General features: G+C 36.4%; 1 protein-coding gene across 6 annotated transcripts; it reads right to left on the bottom strand.

The window, feature by feature from the left end:
- Positions 1–1,162: 1,162 nt before the first annotated feature.
- LOC105788731 (probable anion transporter 4, chloroplastic) lies at positions 1,163–6,899 on the bottom strand. 6 transcript variants are annotated; one of them, XR_008193713.1, is made up of 10 exons: positions 6,404–6,899; positions 5,792–6,018; positions 5,282–5,645; positions 4,910–4,954; positions 4,664–4,810; positions 4,361–4,498; positions 4,233–4,266; positions 3,516–3,695; positions 3,145–3,247; positions 1,163–2,506 (listed from the first exon to the last, which is right to left on the bottom strand). XR_008193713.1 is itself a non-coding variant. In XM_012615762.2 (9 exons), exons 1-9 carry the CDS (start codon positions 6,854–6,856, stop codon positions 3,237–3,239), a joined length of 1,599 nt encoding a protein of 532 aa, XP_012471216.1. In that variant the 5' UTR covers positions 6,857–6,899; the 3' UTR covers positions 2,992–3,236. The 6 variants fall into 6 exon arrangements, 2 of the variants coding, with proteins under 2 accessions (XP_012471216.1, XP_012471217.1); XR_001132130.2 differs by having other exon boundaries at positions 3,145–3,244; XR_008193714.1 differs by lacking the exon at positions 1,163–2,506 and adding an exon at positions 2,796–2,940.
- Positions 6,900–15,098: the final 8,199 nt, after the last annotated feature.

The raw sequence follows: 15,098 nt of genomic DNA, 5'->3' as shown, positions 1-15,098 counted from the left end.
GGGTAGAAGTTTATATGCCCTAAATCGCGGATCTTGGATTTGGAGCATTATCCAAACCGTTATTGTCGACTGGACTGTCGAATTGGATAGGGGTCTGATTTTGATCCACCAACTGCATTCGCTACTTCTTTTTCCTCATCTACGCTTTCATTGTCGTATTCAACCAAAGGGTTTGATATACCCTCACCGGACCTGATCGTAAAGAGTAAGTCATCGATTCTTCTATACCCCATGTGCCCGAAAAAATCTGTACTAGATTGCGAAATGGTATTAGGTTGATGGCCTCCATATATAAGTGCTTATTCCCCAGGACATTGATCAACTGAAGTTGAAATTGAACGTACTAATTAATGTCATGCCCAAGTGTCGAGGTTCGGGTTACACATACCCCGATTGGTAGTGGCCGTCGAAGTTAAAATCAATGTCGAAAATCAAAGAATGTCTACCCATTAATGTTTTGAGGACATCATAATATGACCTTTGTAACAAACCAGTAAACTCACCGCACAACCGTTTAAGGCTTTTTACTTCAACTTCGGTTCCAACATTAGTCGCAATGGTGACTGAAGATTGACCAGCTCCATCAGCCTTGGAAAACTTGACATATAACTCCATTACAACATTTCCGTTTGAGGAGTGCGATAATATGATCACCTTCAACTCGAGCTCGCCTTTCACATCAAATAACTTATACTTAAAGGGGTCAATCAATGTTAGATATCTACATTGTAAGCTCAAAATTCTTCATCGGCTCGAACCCTCGACTTTCTCCTGATTTTAGTCCGTAGCTTATGTAATTGAATGGTACGTTTAAAAGCCGATTCCACAGATATGGCTCTTGCAAATATGACTCGGGCTTTTGTATTATAGATTTGATCGTTGTAGTAAACAACGGATTTCACTCATCGACTCATTTCAATTTAAAATGAATTGGATATTTAAAAAATCTTTAGACGAGTTATCTAAAGAAATGCATACAACTCTCGTAACTCAACTATTCGATGTTTGATATGAATTGTTGCGTGCCTAAGTTTTGAATATTTCAGTACTTTAATAGCAAAATAAAACAAAGAGAGAGGGAATGCGTGCTTCAAAATCTGTTTCTGAGGACACACTTTTGTTAATAATGATAATGAAACGCTCTTCGGTGCTTGAAAACCCATTTCACAGATCAAATAATTTCATCAGACACATGCTTCAGAGGATATTCAATGCTTCAAAACGTGCTGAAGATTTTACCCGAGATCCCTGAGGTCAAGTACTTTTTTTGCACTTTATGAAAATGTTAGTGAAAACTCATCCAGCTAGGTGAGCTTCCTTAGTGCCATGACAGGAAAGCGCACCTAGCTGGACGCGCTTTCTTGCCATGTCAGTAGGGAAGCTCGCCCAATTGGATGAGTTTTCACAAACATTTTCATTAAGTCTGCAAAAAAAAAAAAACCTGATCCCGAGAACTTTTTTACAAATTTGACTCATGTTTTGAAGATATTCAATGAAAACGTTGGTACTGCAACGTATTTTCGACCATGAAGATATTTTTCTTTGCAATCTCACCCTCTCCCGCATTTATAAAAGAGGGCTCTCCCTCCATACTCCATCATCCCTAAAACATCATCACTCCTAACCTTTATCCTGACACTTTACAAGATTTCTTTTCGTTTTCTTCCCCGCTTCAATGTTAAAAATTTTCGTCACTAATAAAATTTCCGGTTTGAAGTATTCTTAAGTCGTCGGTGATGCGATATCGCTCCAAGACGAACACATTTCATATATCCTGTGGAGATGAAATCATTACCTCTAAATCCTATCCTGTGGATGTTGGGTTCTATGGTTATTTTATTTTTTACGATTACAGGTGGAAGTCTACGTAGAGGTCTTAATCGACGATCGTTATGTAATCATGGATCAGAGTATAATAACGGAACTAGTTGACGGTCGTTACACAAGCATAATCATAGGGAAAAACTGTGATGCTTCCCGTTATAATCGGCGTAATTTTTTTCTCCATTTCCACACAACTAATATATTTAACCTTCCTTCTTATCCGGAGGTTGGCACCACTATGAACTCAAGAGGACTCTTAGGCGAGGAGTGACTATTTCGGTAGAGTAAAAGTGATCCTCTTTTTTTGGGCGACAACAGTTGCCGTTATTAAACAACCCACTAATAATTACAATCGTTGCCGCGTTGACCCGAGTTTGACCTCTACTTCCGCCGAAATATCTGCTCTCCTTTTGAGAGCCCTCTTGTGTCCACCTCGTTGTCAGCGTTCGGATAAGAATGAAAGGTTAAAAAAACCAAATGCCTAAAAATAGAGAAAACAATTACGTTGATTATACCGAAAAACATAATGACTGTGGGTGTCCAAAAAGCTTGAACTTGTGACGGCATAACGACAGTCAACTGGCTCCCGGTTATACTCGAACCCGTGACCACTTCACGATCGTCGACTGAAACCTCCATTTAGACTTCGACTTGTGATCGTATCAAGCAGTCACCCCGAAACCTGACTTCCATAAGATGAATTTATGAGATAATAGTCCTATCTTGGCAAAACATATGAAATGTATGTGCTCTGAGGCGCATTATCGCATCCCTGACCCCTCAAATCTACCTATAAGCTTTCGCGGTTTCATCCTAAAACCCTAAACCTAAACCTTAAAAAATCCAAAGAGAGAGAGTGTGAAAGCGTATCTCTGAAAACAACCTATTTCCCTAATTAAAAAAAAGCCTAAAAAGCCAATTAAATAAAAAAAAAACGACATATATGCCTTGTTTAGGCTAACAATAACATGTAAAAATAATAATACGAGCAATTATAATTTTTGTTTATAATTTAAACTTATATATTCCATATATCATAATACTAACAAATTTGAGTGTATATATTACACCTATTCCATTGATGGCGCTCATCTACAGCAACTCATTGTGAAAAGCCTACAAATCAATCAGAAAGCAAGGTGGAGAGATTGATGACAGCTTTCAGCATTTATAACTTTCTAGATTTTATCTTTCAGATAATCAGATTTTGATGCACACTCGAATAGTAAAAATCATGTACTATACATTTCTCTGGCTTTATACAAGAAACTAACAGCACCATTATTATTATTATTATTATTTACAAGATTTACTGCTCACCCTTCTCTTGTTGCCCGAGATGATTTCACACTTCACGCTCCACACGCCATCCTCAACAACTAAGGTTTAGTACCACAAGTCTAAAAACTTGTTCATGAATCTGCTGATCACGAATAATGCATGCAACCGATTAGAAAATTAAAACAATGGTGCAGGGTTAAGTCAGCAAAGAAACTATCAGCTAATAATCACACATCTTATAGTGGTTATAAAACTGATTCACACTGATAATCTTTCTCTTTATAGCCTTCTAATAGTCAGGTAAGTATTTATACCTTGAGTTTGAGCACCCTGTTATTACAAATTACCATTCATTCATATCTGAAGCCTGGTAGAGACTTAAGTATTTATATGGTGGCTATGATACTGACCAGATTCATCAAAGTTGACTCTCTCTCCAGTGGAAAATTTAATGTAGAATAGAGCAGCAAGGAAGTATAAGAGCGATGTAAGCAACAAAAATCCTTGGAATGATCCCACCAGCTCCACAAAGAAACCAGCTCCAACCGTTCCAATAATAGCAGCGAATGTTCCGGCAGTATTTGACAATCCTAAGGTCAGAAATAAAGGGATAGTTAGTTAAACATAGTCGAATTGTATCTTTCTCCTTCCACCAACCCTTTCCCAAAAACGAGAAAAAAGAAAAAAAAAAAAAAAGGGAAACCTCTCTTTTTTAACTAGAATCAGGAAAAGCAATATGCTCCTAATAAATTTGCTTTTACTCAATAGAATTAATTGTCATGCTCTGGTCCATTTGTTCAGAAATAGTACTGGAAGTCTCATGTACCAAGATAATTGTTTGAAGTGCTCTACAATTTACTTTCTTGTCAATAAAGACAAGCAATGCACACACACACACACAAATACCAGGCAATAAAAAAAAAACACATAGAGGAATCAACATCTATATTAAGAGCGCAATTGTTGAAAGCAGTAATAACAAAAGACTACTCTTTTGGTGGAAAATTTAATGCAGACTTTTTCATTGTACCGTGAAGTCTATTGCTTAACAAAGTTTGCTACCCATCTTTTCGATTGAAGAAAGAAATTAAACAAAAATTACACTTGATGCAAGCAAAATATCATACCGTGTAAAACACCAGAATAATGTGGAGCAATCTCCTGGTAACGGAAACAAAAGAGAGAAAGTGAGAAAAGGGGAAAAAAGACATTCAATCATATTATTTAACATTTCAAGATTACTCAGCAATCTGACCTGAAGGTTGACAAGGAAACCACAATGACTGAATGCTTTAAGTCCAACAGCTAGACTAAGCCAAGCAGATGCAGTTGAAGGAGTTTTTGCTGCAGTTAAGCCAACAAGAGCAACCGCAGGACCAACAAAACCAATGGACTGCAGATAAGAAACAGATTGGGTGCTTACGGAGCAGAAAAGAAGTCAGAACCAAATGAAGACAAGCAGATGACAACCAAACGAAAATGAATAAAAAACACAATGAAACGTATTATGAGACACTCAATTTTTAAAGTCAACAGCGTCATTTTCTTTGAACCTTACCTGCATGATCTTGCGAGTCAAAGTGATGCTGGTACCATTCCTTATCAATGTGTCTGACCATAAACCAGCTAAGTATCCTGTTAGCGCCATCATGCACCATGGAACAGCACTAAACCATGCTGCTTGTCTGAGATCAACATGATGGACCTATTGCCAAAATGTTCCTTATTTGCAACTTAAAACAAGATTATATTCTTGCACACATCACAGAATGAACAGCTCGTAGTTAAGTTTTTTTCCCCTTACCGAGTTAAAGTAGATAGGCATCCATGAGAGAATAACAAAGAAGCCCTGGATGATATTTAAAGAGGTTAGTGTTTTAGGAGAGATGCAAAACTGACTGAAAATAGATACTGCAATGAGAATTTCCCATTGTTGAATTACTTTTCCTTGTCAATTAATGTATGATGCGTTGAAATTCTTAAAAAGTGTGCATTGGCTGAAAAAAAGAAGACCAAAAACTACTAAATTCTAAAAAGGCAAGACAACAGCGTCTTGCTTCTACCTGGAAAGAAGCATACAGAAGATATTCAGAAAGTACTCACAAGCTGCATAAGCACATTTTGAAATTTACCAAATTATCATGTAATAAGCTACAGGGAAAGGAATATGCATTACCCAGCTATGCATGGCATTTGCAACAATTAGGGACCATGTTGGCATTTTAGAAAGCAATCTTCTGAATGGAGGGATCATTTTGGTCTTAGGCTTGCTTTCCACTGCATGGGATTTCTGTCTCTTGTTCATTATGTAATCCAACTCATATTTTGAGATCTGGGGACTTCGATCAGGGGTACTTGAGGTTGCAGATAACCATACTAAAACCCAAAGAAATCCACATAGTCCGAATATCACAAATGGTCCGAATATACCACCTTGGGACATGAGAATTGGGGACAAAGTGAGTCCTATTGCATTTCCAAGCTGAAACCCAGCCATTGCCATTGCAACAGCCCTTGCACGTTCTGTTGATGGAAACCATCTAAAAGAAAAAAGTTTGCAGAATACTTCAACAATTGGGCTCGCATACTGTTACTACAAAGATGAACTTGCTTGAAGGCATATGATTTAAATCATCAATTTAAGGTGATCAGCATCAAACAGTAAATAAAATCAGATCACCAATACCTTGCTATCATATTGTTCATGCAAGGAAGAGCTACACCTTCTGCAACACCAAGCATAGCTCTTGCAAAAAGTAATGCCAATAAAGAGTTTTCAGCAGCCCAGGGTGTAAGAAATGTAGCTAATGACCACAATGCCACACCACATGCCATTACAGCCTTACCACCATAATAGTCCACTAATGTCCCTCCTGCTATTGGTGAAATTAAGTAACCCCACAGAAAGGATGACTGCAACAAATTTTAAATAAGCAAGTGAAATCAGGCACTTAATTTTAAACCATTATTCTAAAAAAATCATGCAACCCGAGATTGATCACACATAAAACCCAAATGACAAGGAGCTTAGTTGTTCTACCAATTAGAGAAATTAAACTAACAAACACGTCTGCAATTATGGCTCTCTTTGGTCGTTACCTTTGCTACATTCACTTTGTTTCCTACAAAGTCTTCAAAACTAAAACATAAATGATTGAAGAGAAAAGCATACAAAATTACGCGTTTTGTGCTCCAAAAATTACATTTTCCGCAAAATTCAACTAAATTCCAATAAAAAACAACTTCCTTTTCTTCATTGTCGAATTAATGAAAATCAAGAGAAGCAAAACAACCCGACCTGAACAATACCGGAAAACGACCGGCTCCACCCATGAGCAAGTGACAACGGCACAATCGCCACTGACATCACGACTCTATCTGCATTACAAAGCGCCAGAGATAAAGCCAGCATCGCCACCACTTTAACACGCTCGGATGTGATAAACTCGGCAAAACTCGATGACTCAGCCCCGCCTTTGTTAGGAAACGAACCGAACTGAGCATCGTTGGACGAAACCCTAATTCGACGAGACGTAATTCTTCTCGATTCACACGAGTAATCTCGTAGCTGCTGCTGAACACTCGAACCGGTCCTCGAATTTACATTTCTGAACCATTTAAGCTTTGAAAAGTCGATCAAATGAGAACGTAACTGATGTCTAGAAGGCCTAGCTTCTATCAATTTAGGGTTTTTAAAGCTGCCGAGAGTATAATTTCGAACTGGTCGGTTTAAACTGAGTGTTGAGTTCATCGTTGAAGTGAACGGCGACCACCGACTTCACAAGCAATAGATGCCTCGAGTATATATAGTAATCCTTCAAAATGACTTAATTACCCCTACTATTTCCGTGAACTATAAATGATTATTGGTGAACTTTTGGCAATTATAGGGCTAAATTTGGACCTCAGATAAAAACTTCATTCCTTATTAGATTGTTTCATATCCACCCTTATGAAAAAAAAAATTATATATGATTTTAAAGCCTTGCCGTAGTTTTTCTCCTCTTTTTCGCGAGCAAGTCATGCCTTTTGTGCATGTTTGGGATTGCTTTGTTAATTTTTTCTAATTGATTTTCTTCTTTTCGGGAGCATGCCTTTGTGCATGTTTAGTATTGCTTTGTCAATTTCTTCTCATTGTTTGCTTTTATCTTATTATGTTGTTTTCATTGTTTTGTTTGTTATGGAGTCCGACTTTCAGTTCCTTCCCTTGAAGGAAAAAGAAGAAGTCGAACTGGTGATTAACGTGGAAAATGTGTTGGAGGATGACATCAACTATGATCTTTTTTTTTTTTTTGTTGGCAAAGTTTTGGGGAACAGTTCACTAATTTTGCTACGATAGGCATACTCTATTATCGAACCTATTGGTTTGGGGGCCTTTATCTTATTAAGTTCTATCATCTTGTAGATCTTAAAAAGATGATTTTAAGAGGTCCATGATTGTTTAGTAATTGTTTATTACTTATCAGTTAGCTAAGGGTGAGAATCCTGAAAATATTGAGTTTTCATTTATTAAATTTTGGGTCCAAGTTCATGACTTGCCCCCAAGGTTAGCATCTATTAATCTTGCTAAAAGCCTAGGAGGTCTTATAGGAACTTCTCTAGACTATGATGCAAGTAACAAACGGAATGTGTTTAATAGTTTTATGCATATTCACGTCCCGCTTGACATAAGAGAACAATTGATGAGAAAGAAAAAGATTCAAAGACAAGTGGACAATGTTTTGACGATTTCTTTTAGCTATGAATTGGTTTGCTATCTGTGTTGTCGAATAGGCCATAGTGAAACAAGTTGTCGTAAACTTTTGGATATGTGGGATGGGGTGGCTGTTAGGGGATGGCCCGAAGAAATTACAACTAAGTTTTGTCGGAAGATGAGGGGATCATCGGTGCAATAGAGACGTCACTCTAGAGTTTAAGTCAACTAGTCTTCTTTTCCTCAATCACAGGTTAGTATAGCAAGGTGGGCGGGTCTGGAGAAACTGCCTATCTATCTCCCTCTTCTGTCTCTGCTCATTCGTTATCAGCCGGTCTCTTAAAAGGGACCTGCCATGAGCCATGAATTGTTTATCTTGGAACTGTCGAGGTTTGGGCAACTGGCGTACGGTTTTATCTCTGAAGGAGGTGATAAATTCTAATAAGCTCAAGTTTGTGGGTTTTTTACCCAAATAATATAAATAAATAAATAGATAAATAATCAAAATGGTATGTTGCAACAATTATGTACTAAAATGGTACATTTAGATGGGTGGAGAGTAGTACATAAGCGGCACCACCCTCATTCTGACACAATACACTTTAAATAATAATAATAATTTAGTTGTGGTGCCTATCTGATAGGCGGCACTAGTGACCCCTATCTGATAGGTGGCACTGGTGGTGCCTATCTAATAGGTGGCACACCTAGTATATTTCCTCCCCCCACTCTCCCATCCGGTTTGTATCAGTTTGAAAAAAAATTAGCAGAACAAGAGAGGGAGAAGAGAAGAAAGAAAGAAAAGAGAAAAAAGAAAATGTATTATTATTTTTATTGTTATTTTCAAATATAATAGATTATGATGTTAGTATTATATAGTTTGTTTAGTATTATTTTTATATTTTGTTTTAAAGTTATTTTGTTTATTGTGATTTGTTAGTAAATTTTGTGTTTAGATTATTGACAATGTTATGTTGTAAAATTTTTAATGTATTTGAAAGTTTAACTATTATAAAGTAATTGTTAGTTAGTGATAACAATAAAAAGAATAGATAAATCTGAAAATATTTTTGTCATAGATATTTGTTAGAAATGACAATAAATTTGATAGAGTTAGAAATGGACTCTTTTCATTCATTAATTTTTTTATGTAAGTATTTTTATGCTGTTCGAAATTGTTTTGAGAATTTTTGTTTATTTTTAATGATTGAGAATTGAATATGGATAATCAGTTTTTGTATGCGCTTATTTTGATGGAATCATCTTGACAATAACCGTTGGATATATATTTGAATGCCGGCAATAAATAGCAATGAGATTTAATAGAAATGTCTCATTCGATGATATGAAGAAAATGATTAGCGTAAAAATTGTTAGACGTTGTGGGAGAAGGATCTCGAAACTTTTCTACAAGTTTCCAGTTTCGACAGATCCCATCAAATTCACCGAAATGAAACTTGTAGACGATGGAGACGTAGAGACAATGATCGCTCTTTATTGTGGGAATCGGAGTGACCAAAATGCAACGATTCACTTATTTGCTGAGTTAGCCGGTGTGGAGCAAAATGAAGATCTCACTGCATATGGTGAAGAACATGGAGCTCAAGAACCGTGCGTGGTGGCTCCAATGGCGTACGTTGATAGTGAATCGACTATAAGCGGGATCGATATCGATCTTAATGTTGCACCCGATATTGATGTGGTTGGTGATGATGGATACGATAATAGTGATCATTGTGATCAAGAGGTCGATAGTGATAGTGATCCCGATGTGGACGAGGTCCCCGATGATATTGACGATGAAGACGTGAATGACGATGAAAACATTAACGTGTCTTCAGTCGGGAACCAGATTCGACGTATTGTGATACAAAATAATCCTAGGCCACAAATGTCACTCATAGACCCTATGCAGCGCACGTAGCCGAGTTTCGAGTACCCTGAAATACTACCTGCTCACCAGTTAGCCGTAAATTCCAATCCTGAGGAGTTGTTCGTAGGCCAGAGATTCAAAAGTAAGGAAGAATGCGTATTTTCTATGAAGCGGTATAGCATGAATATATTAGTGGACTACAAAGTCGCAGTGTCTAAACCGACATTATATATTAGAGAGTGTTGGAAGTCGACGAAAAGCTGCAATTGGTGGGCACGAGCTGTATTTATTCAAAATTCACATATGTGGGAGATACTGTAACACCCCTTACCCTTATTCAACTCTAGAATATGGTATGAGGCATTACTAGAACACTTACACATGTAAACGTATTAAACCGAGTTACAAAATTTCATTCAAATTTAAACTCTTCAAATTTTTAACATGCTTTTATAATTCTTTATAACATATCCTCAAAATATTATATTCATAACAAATAGGGCCTACGAGACCCGATTCTTACTTATGTAATTCAAAGCTCCATTTCCATTTTATTCAATTCACAATATTTCATGTTCACAATTCAAATTAATTTCTCAATCCAATATATATATTTCAATACCACACTCTCATACTATGAAACTTTATTTTCCCATATGAGCTTAAACCATGATCATCACATATCAAAGACAAATGTTCTTGACATTTCCATCACATAAACCGAATTAATCAATGCAACTCAATGATATAATCATCCATATATCATTATTATCATATATATATCAAGACTAAATTTCTTATATATTTGATCAATTGCTTTTCAACACCGCAATAGTTCCTTCGGTACCAATACGTATTTACCATTCAATTTAACATTTACCGATTATAATCGGGCATATGACGATTATACACAATTCTTTCATACATTATATTGTCCTCCTCCTCCTCTTCATTCCACATCCTTTATGTATAAAACTTGCTTAAATAGCATTATACATAATTTCACTATTCACTTATATTTAAATTCAAAGTTGTCTATTTGAGTTAGCTTCACCAAATCATTTTTATCTGAAGCTACAGAGCTCCAACTTAAGATCCGTTAATTTTCCCTGAAACTAGACTCACATGTCTTCTTACCATAAAATTTTCAGAATTTTTGACTTGGCCAATTAGTATAGTTTATTCTTTAAATTCACCCCTATTTCACTGCTCAACATCACTGACCTCTCTTCACTAAAAATGAATTATCTCACTGTACAGAATTTGGATGATAATTTCGTTTATTTCATTTGAAAATAGACTCATCAAGGATTCTAATAATATAAATTATAACTCATAATTATTCTTTTACAATTTTTAGTGATTTTCCAAAGTCAGAACAGGGGATTCCGAAATCATTTTGATCCTATCTCACTAAAATTCAAATATCTCAAAATATACAACTTTTTTGCTTGCTCTGTTTCTTTTAATGAAAGTAGACTCAATAAGCTTTAATTTCATATCTCATTCAACCACTAAATCCATTTCTACAATTTTTGGTGATTTTTCAAACTAACATCACCGTCACTGTCCAAATCTATTCTATTCCAATATCTCTCATTCACATAGCATTATAACCATTTATTTTATAACACAATGCAAGACTTCATCACTTCAGTCACTCTTTCGTAACTTATCACATTTCAATCACATTCTCATATCTCGTTAAACATGTCGATATAACAACAAATATTTGGGGTTTTCACATAGTACCACCCATGTTACTATTATCATTCGATACACGTAGTAGCCTTCACATAGTACTACACACGTGATCAATTTTTACGGTTCACGTAATAGCCTTCACATAGTACTATACACGTGATCAAGCTTTACGATTCACGTAGTAGCCTTCACATAGTACTACATATGTGACTAAAGCTTTTCGGTACACATAGTAGCCTTCACTTAGTACTACACATGTGACCATCATTTATCAATTCACGTAGTAGCCTTCACACAGTACTACACACGTGACCAAAGCTTCTCGGTACATATTGTAGCCTTCACTTAGTACTACACATGTGACCATTATTTATCGATTCACGTAGTAGCCTTCACACAATACTACACACGTGACCAAAGCTTCTCGGTACACATTGTAGCCTTCACTTAGTACTACACATGTGACCATTATTTATCGATTCACGTAGTAGCCTTCACACAGTACTACACACGTGACCAACACTTTCACTTTCATATACTGGCCTACACACAGTCCATGCCACATATGTGATCATTTCTGTCACTTCATTCGTATCCCTTTTTATTCCGAATGTTCAATCGGGAAATTTCTCACTTTTTTCTCATTTTTTTCACTAATCAAAGTCAATTCCTTGTCTTTCTTGACTTATAATAACACATTTAACTTATTTAACACTCACATTATTCAATCCAGTCCAAAAATCACATTTGGCAAAATTACAATTTTGCCCCTAGGCTCGGAAATTAAAATTTATCCCTTATTCTTATGTATTATGACATGCTGAACATTTTTCCCTTCTATAACAACACCAAATTCCCATTCTAACACTTACTTATGAACATTTAGTATTTTTATCGATTATGTCGTTTTACTCGTTTTCACTCAAAATCGCTTAGCAAAAGTTGCTTAACATAATCTCTAGCTTCATATTTTACCATAAAACATCAAAATAAACACATTTCACATATGGGTATTTTTCCAAATATAAATCCTAGATTAAATTATTGCTAGAATAAGCAAAATCAAGTTACCGGGACTCTAAAAACGTAAAGAACATTAAAAACGGGGGCTTAGAATCACTTACTATGGAGCTTGGAAGCTTGAATACTCTAAAAATGGCTCCCCCCTTGCTGATTTCGTCCCAATGAAGAAGATGAGCCCAATTTGCCATCTTTTTCCCTTTTAATTCATTTTAATTACTAAATTACCAAATTGCCCCTAACTTAAAAATTTCTTATTTCACTTATCTCATGCCCATTTTTGTCTAACAACTTAACCAATGGTCTAATTACCATATAAGGACCTCCAATTTAAAGTTTCATAACAATTGAACACCTCTAACATGTAGAACTCAACTTTTGCACTTTTTACAATTTAGTCCTTTTGACTAAATTGAGTGCCTAAACGTTGAAATTTTCGAACGAAATTTTCACAAAATCATTCCGTGAAATTGTAGACCATAAAAATATAAGAAAAATAAATTTTTATTTGTCGAATTCGTGGTCCCGAAACCACTGTTCCGACTAGGCCCAAAATCGGGCTGTTACAGATACGAAAATTTGTTGGGCCTCACACGTGCACATCAACACGTATGATAGAAGATTATCGAAAACTTGATTCCAAAACTATCTGTACGTGTATCATGCCAATGGTGAAGGACATGCCTACCATTAAAGTTTGACACTGATTACCGAAATGCAAACACAATTCCAATATCGAGTATCATACTGAAAGGCATGGATAGTTAAATAAATGGCAATGAAGCAATTGTATAGGGATTTCGATGCGTTGTATAATAAGCTATAAGGATGGATAGCCGCTATGTGGGAGTACATACTAGGGACTGTCATTGAGTTACAGACACGACCTTATAACGGCCCGGATGACCATCTACAACCGAAATTTTTTTTTCCATAGGATGTTCTGGACGTTTGATCCACTGTAAGCTATTTGTGCAAGTAGATGAGACCTAGCTATATGGAAATATACACAAATCTTTCTCCTTGCGATTGCTCAAGACGACAACAAGAACGTGTTTTCGATAACATTTATCATCGTAGATAAGGAGAACATGGAATCGTGGGAAATTTTCCTTACCAAATTGCAAATGTATGTTATTAGCAATGATAATATTTACATCATTTTCGATAGAAAGAAATGATTAATTGCCGCTATTAGGTGTCTCGATGTGCCATAGAAATCCTTTTACTGTATTTGGCACATCGCGTCTAACTTCCATCAAGATTATAAGAATGTAGACTGGTGGAGACAAGTTGTGAGAATGGGTAAAGGGTAACCTTATCTTTTCAATATAAGTTTTAATGTTTTAAAGCAATATTGTAACTTATCTTTTCTTAATACATATACAGCGCACAAGCTAGAACCACACATTTTCCACCAAAGAATGACTTGACTTGATAGTGACATGGAGGATCAAACGAACACATCTTTCTGACAGTGGTTGGGTACCATGAAGCCGTGGCAATGGGCTCAAAGTTTTGACGAGGGCTTTCGTTATGGTCAAATGACCACAAAATTAGTGGAGGGGATTAACGTTGTGTTGTTAAAAACACGACATCTTCTAATTTCATCTGTTCTCTCGGCTATATTCTACAGGTTGGCTACCTTGATGCCAAGAATGGGTCAGCAACAAGTCAACTAGATGGAGGCGGGACACATGTTTGTTGAAGATGTCAAGGATGCAATGGTTGTAAATCGTCGGATGATGAGGTCGATGAATGTAGAAGTATATTCACGACGTCTTGAACGTTTTGAGTTACGGAGACCATCGGTCGTCGACCCAGTATACCACCTAGGTCCTATAGAGTTGATCTTTGAAACAGACGGTGCGATTGTAGGAGGTTCTAAACACTTTATTATCCATATACACATGTTGTGGCAGTGTGTGCTAAAGTCTCGCTCAATGTTGAACAATTTGTCAATGATGTGTACACACTCGAGCACACGTTGCGTGTCTGGGAGAATGGGTTCTCCATCGTACCTGACCTGTCTACGTGAGAGGTGCCTCCGATGACTTTCGAGCTTGTCCCAGACAAAGGGTTGCGTAGGAATCTAAAAGGTCATCCTCAATCATCTAGAATCCTTAATGAAATTAACATTAGGGAGAAATCTAACGGTAATCGTTGTGGATTATGCAGATTAGCTGGTCATAATCAGAGTAAATGCCAGCAAAAAAACTACCATGTTGGACAATCGTCACAATTAGGTAAAAATTGAGCTTATGTAATCCAATGTACCTAATTTATATTATAAAGTTTGTTAAAAGTTTTAGTGTTTAATGTTGTAATGTTACAATTAATTTAATTTATGACCACCAAGTTTGTTCGAAGTTTTAACGTTGCAATTAATATAATTAAATAAATACAAAGATTGTCTTTTTCTTGATTTATATTTTTTTAGAATAAAAAAGTGCAAACTTTGTAATATTTAAATTGCAAGAAACCCCTAAAATTGATGGTTTGATGGTGTGGTCATAGGGGTATATTTCTGCGGAGGTCTACGTTCACGTTGTGGGTGATTGCAGCGATCAACATCCTCTTCGGTCATAGGTGGGGGTGCGCGAAATATGGAAGAAAAATCATATGCCCCGAACGTCGTCGATGAACTTGAGCTGGGAGGAGTGCCATACTATGGTGGATACAACCCAAGAGGAGTGGAGTACT

This window comes from Gossypium raimondii, chromosome 2, assembly GCF_025698545.1.
Source record: "Gossypium raimondii isolate GPD5lz chromosome 2, ASM2569854v1, whole genome shotgun sequence".
Taxonomy (NCBI): domain Eukaryota; kingdom Viridiplantae; phylum Streptophyta; class Magnoliopsida; order Malvales; family Malvaceae; genus Gossypium; species Gossypium raimondii.
The sequence above is the reverse complement of the archived record's forward strand: the minus strand, read 5'-3'. Positions and strand labels throughout refer to the sequence as shown.